This window comes from Microtus ochrogaster, chromosome 1 (assembly GCF_000317375.1).
Source record: "Microtus ochrogaster isolate Prairie Vole_2 chromosome 1, MicOch1.0, whole genome shotgun sequence".
Lineage (NCBI taxonomy): Eukaryota > Metazoa > Chordata > Mammalia > Rodentia > Cricetidae > Microtus > Microtus ochrogaster.
Window position 1 is genome coordinate 22,603,216 of NC_022009.1, and position 4,642 is coordinate 22,607,857.

A 4,642-nucleotide genomic window follows, 5' to 3' on the forward strand; every position below is an offset into this window, starting at 1 on the left:
AAAAAAAAAAAAAAAAATTAAGCAGTTTAACAAAGGGAAAAGCAGCACTTTAAAGGAACAGCCACTTTTAGCTAGTCTTCTAGATTAGCATCAGTGAAGGCAGTGGTCCTTAGTGATCCGTCTAGTTCCACAGGACCACAGGGCCATCTTTGCTTTTGCCTTAACAGGAGTTTTGATAACACATTAGAAACAGTATTAATTCCCTCATCTACCTTTTTAGTAAGTATTTACTGAGTAGTTAATATTACCTGGATACTGGCTACAAAGAAGCATACTTAACTTGGTTCCCCTTCAGTTATGTGACTTTAGGAAGGCTTACTTAAGCTACCCCACCCCTACCTCCTCAATAAGAGTTACCTGTGTGCCTTTGAGTGCTATACCTGAGGAGGCCAGAGACACTGGACTCCTTGAAGTTGGAGATACAGACAGTTGTGGGCCACCTGATGTGGATGCGGAGAACTGAACTCTAGTCTTCTGGAAGAGCGGGCACTCTGAACCACCGAGCCATCTCTCCAACCCACCTAATAACTCTTTAATTCAATGATGCACTGTGGTCTCCAGGTTTTCCTCCTACTCACATGTTTTACAAAATCAGTTTTTGTCTTTCGTTTATCACTGCTCCTTTCCACCTCTAACCCTCGCCCCCATCCCCCACTGCTCCAGCTTTGCCCCAGCAATTACTTGTCTAGCCTGACTGGATGAACTCGGGGTTTCTACCCTCTCTTATATTTTCCAGTAGAAAAGAATCCAGCGGCAGCGTCCGGAGGGACTTCGGAATCACTAGAAGTAGGAGTTTTACAGGAGACACGATCATGAAATTTGTTAGCTCAAAGGAAACCCTACTTTGTCAAAGAATTAATTACGAGAAGAACTGGCTTTTGTCTTGTCAGTAAGAGAAAAGGGGGGGGGGCTCTGAAAGCCAAACTAGGCTGCAAAGTGAGACTGCCTCCTACCCACCCACTCAAACCCCAACCAAGGAGAAAACTTCAAACGAACAAAGGAGAAAGGCTAGTGAAGATGTAAGGAATAAATCAAAAGAAATTCTCCGCCCATCCCCTCAATTCGTGTCGGATGCAGGCTCGCTGTCTACCCTATTGTTTTATTTATTTATTTTTTCAGTCAGGTCTCACTACATAGCATAGGCTAGCCTTGAATTAGCAACCCTCCTGTCTCCACCGTCGAGTGCTGCGACTACGTGCCGGCTTGATTGATGTCCACCCAACAAACTTTAGAGAACTTCAGCCCAAGGTTCGCCTTGAGAGTGTAGAGATTACCCCAAAACACGCGTGGCAAGGAGAGTCTAAGTTGTACGGAGGGTTAAGTTTCAATCAAGGCTGGTGGTACCTTCGGACCCAACCCAGCCCGTTCCACCCTGGGTCTGAAGCTGAGCCCCCACGTTCTAGTAACCCGCCCAATCCAGCCCGCGGGTCTCCTCTAGTGGGCTCTGTGCTCACCGCAGTCCTTGAAGCGCAGGGGCTCGGCCCGGATGGCGGCGACGAGCGCCAGCAGAAGGATCGTGCAGAAGGGCAGGGGACGCATGGTGGATAAGAACGCTCCGCAATCTAGGAAGAAAAATGCAGCTGCGGCGGCGGCAGTCACAAGATAAACTTGTCCCGGCGGACCGAGGGAGGAGCCGGGTCAGGCCACTTGTGACCAGTCACTAGTGAAGGTCCGCCCGCGCCCCGCCCGGGGCTCCAGGGCACCAGGGGCACAGCTGGCTCTTTATCTCCGCCCATCTCTTCCGCTCCCAGGCAGGGCCTGCGGAGATCCCGCTCTTCTTTGCGGTCTTCCCACTCTATTGGTACCGCCCCGCGTCGGCAATTGGAAGTGTTTTCAGCCAATCAAAGTCATCTTATCTTGTTATCCAATAGGCACATTTGGGGGCGGGGACTCCGCGCAACCCCGCCCCTGCCCTATCTCCTCGCCTCCCGAAGCCCTGACCAAGGCGGGGATTTGGACCAATGCTAGGGGCGGAGCTTGCGGAGCAAGATGGCGGCCACCAGGCCCTTGTCCCTAACGGCCACGGCGTTCAGGGCGGTCATTCCCTGGCGCCAGGGCAGGTACCAAGAGTGGACAGTCACTTAGGAAGGGTGTTGGGTTCTGCGCCTCCAGGATAGATGTGAGACTAAAGCTCCCGGGGGCAGCTTTAGTTTGGCAGTTCAGATAAAGGCGTCACCAGGTTTGGGTGCGAGGCGGCTGTAGAGGGCATCAGGTGCCACTTCGGTCCCCGGACTTATCCTCCTCCTCATCGCAGGCTCCTCGCGCCCTCTCCCGGGCTCTTGACCCGGTGGGAAGCGACGTCCTCCATTCCAGAGGCTGGCGAGGGACAGATCCGCCTCACAGACAGCTGCGTCCAGGTAGGAGGCCGGGCGCGGGGCGGCGGTGCCCAGGAGCGCTCTAGAAGAGCTCCCTTTCATCCACTCCTTTATCACCGCTTGCATGGCCTTCTAGATCCTCTTTCCTCCATTTCAGAGGCTTCTGGAAATCACCGAAGGGTCAGAATTCCTCAGGCTGCAAGTGGAGGGAGGTGGATGCTCCGGATTCCAGTACAAATTTTCACTGGATACAGTTATTAACCCCGACGACAGGCAAGGAGGACGGATGGGTCGCTAGAGGCTATCAGAGGGATACAAGTGACCCCAGTTTAAGACACACCTTTATTCTAAACTTAAAAGTGTTTAAATATGCTCAACGCCACCACTTTCCCCATACTGTGAAAATCAGCAAAGATTTGTCCTATTATTTCAAAATAAGGAAGGACATTGGCTTACTTAGGGTCATTTGAGAGAGGTTGAAGTAGATTCAGGCCAAGTCGCTAAATGTTTCTCCTGTTCATTGCATTGAACTTTTTCGCTTCAGATAAAGTCAGCACCGGTAGAAGCCCTAAGCAATATTCCGAGGGTTGAAGAACAGAACGTGCACCTGTGGCCCCAGGGTGTTGGGTTCTTGGCATTGGTTATATTCGTCATTAATTGCTTTCCTCTTGTCTTTTCAGGGTATTTGAACAGGGTGGGGCAAGAGTGGTGGTTGACAGTGATAGCTTGGCCTTCGTGAAAGGGGCTCAGGTGGACTTCAGCCAAGAACTGATCCGAAGCTCATTCCAAGTGCTGAATAATCCTCAGGCCCAGCAAGGCTGCTCCTGTGGGTCATCCTTCTCTATCAAAATCTGACACAGTGACAGGTGACCTTGGGATTGCCATCAGATTGTACCAGTGTGGAAAAACTTGGGAATAGTAGAGCTCTAGAAGTTTTTTTCTTATCATGTCCCACTGTCATTTTATTTAGTTTAACCCGGGAGCGTTTTATTTTACCACTATTAATTATGGAACATGAAGCTTTTACTCTTGGCTGCAATACTCTCCCCTCCCCCAGCACAATGTTAAGGCCACATCCAAGTGTTGTTACCTCAACTTTAAGCACTGATTGGAACCCAGTATAATCTGTAGCACCTCCAAGACTCCAGAATTTGGAGTTAACGTCTCTACCTTCAGACTTGTTTGTATATATGTGTATAGCTGTATATAAAACATCTTCTTAAACTATTCCTTATGTTTCAATCAGGGTCACTGTTTGGGCAGCTTGAACACCAGTAACCAGAATCAATTAGAAAGGCAAATGAAATATTCTCTTTTTTCCTTCCTTCCTTCCTTCCTTCCTTCCTTCCTTCCTTCCTTCCTTCCTTCCTTCCTTCTTTCAACAGTATTATAGGTAACTCTGGTTCTGAACTCTCAGTTTTCCTGTCTCAGCCATGTTACTACTGGGACTGGTTCATTCCGTTTTCTTTTCTTTCTTCCTTCCTTTTTTAAGTTTTTTTTTGAAATTATTTTGGTATGTGTGTGGTCACACCCTCCCCCCATTGGACCCAGGGCACTTACCTGCCTGGCAAACCCTCTAGCACAGTGTTCTCCTATCAGTCCCATTGGGTGTCACAATCAGATATCCTGATCATCAAATATTTACGTTAGGATTCATAATAGTAGCAAAATTACAGTTTTGAAGTAGCAAAGAAAATAATTGTATGGTTGGTGTGCCACCACAGCCTGAGGAGCTGTGTTGAAGAATCGCAGTTTCAGGAAAGGTGAGAAGCCCTGCTCCAGCACTTGAATTATGAGCCTAGACTGCTTTATTTTTTATCTGAAGCTAGGTCTCTCAGAATTTCCCTGGCTGGCCATGAATTCCCTCTAGTTCTGGCAGGCCATGGACTTTCAGTGCCCGGTCTTAGTGTCCCAATTAGCTGGGGTGTCAGGCCTGTGCCAGCCCAGCTGTATGGCAGTCTTTGAATGTGTTAGGGATTTCTTGTGTCCTATGAAGTCCTTTCTCCACTTATATATTATAGGGAAAATACATTCCGTTGTCACACTCATGAGTCTGCTAGGTTTTAGAAAACCAAGAGAGTCCTCCCAGCCCACTGAAAAACAATTTGGCCAGACCTCTGTTGATGTCTGAGTTCCCTGAAAAATAGTCTTTCTATTTCATGCCCATAGAGGTGCTTCAAGATTCTGTGACCATTTAGTAATTGAATTCATGTAGGATATTTTGCTTCACCTACTTATTCTTTTTTTTTTTTTTTGTGGTTTTTCGAGACGGGGTTCTCTGTGGTTTTGGAGCCTGTCCTGGAACTAGCTCTTGTAGACCAGGCTGG

General features: G+C 48.4%; 2 protein-coding genes across 2 annotated transcripts in view; one reads left to right on the plus strand and one right to left on the minus strand.

The window, feature by feature from the left end:
• Npc2 (NPC intracellular cholesterol transporter 2) overlaps positions 1-1,764 on the minus strand; it is a 12,932-nt gene extending 11,168 nt beyond the window's left edge. The window contains exon 1 of the mRNA XM_005343352.2: positions 1,455-1,764. Coding sequence (XP_005343409.1) covers positions 1,455-1,539 — 85 coding nt within the window. The 5' untranslated portion in view covers positions 1,540-1,764. The remainder of the gene's footprint in view (positions 1-1,454) is intronic.
• A 209-nt stretch (positions 1,765-1,973) lies between these two features.
• Positions 1,974-3,541, plus strand: Isca2 (iron-sulfur cluster assembly 2). Its single transcript, XM_005343353.2, has 4 exons — positions 1,974-2,060; positions 2,255-2,357; positions 2,473-2,588; positions 2,996-3,541. Exons 1-4 carry the CDS (start codon positions 1,990-1,992, stop codon positions 3,168-3,170), a joined length of 465 nt encoding a protein of 154 aa, XP_005343410.1. The 5' UTR covers positions 1,974-1,989; the 3' UTR covers positions 3,171-3,541.
• The last annotated feature ends 1,101 nt before the right edge of the window (positions 3,542-4,642 follow it).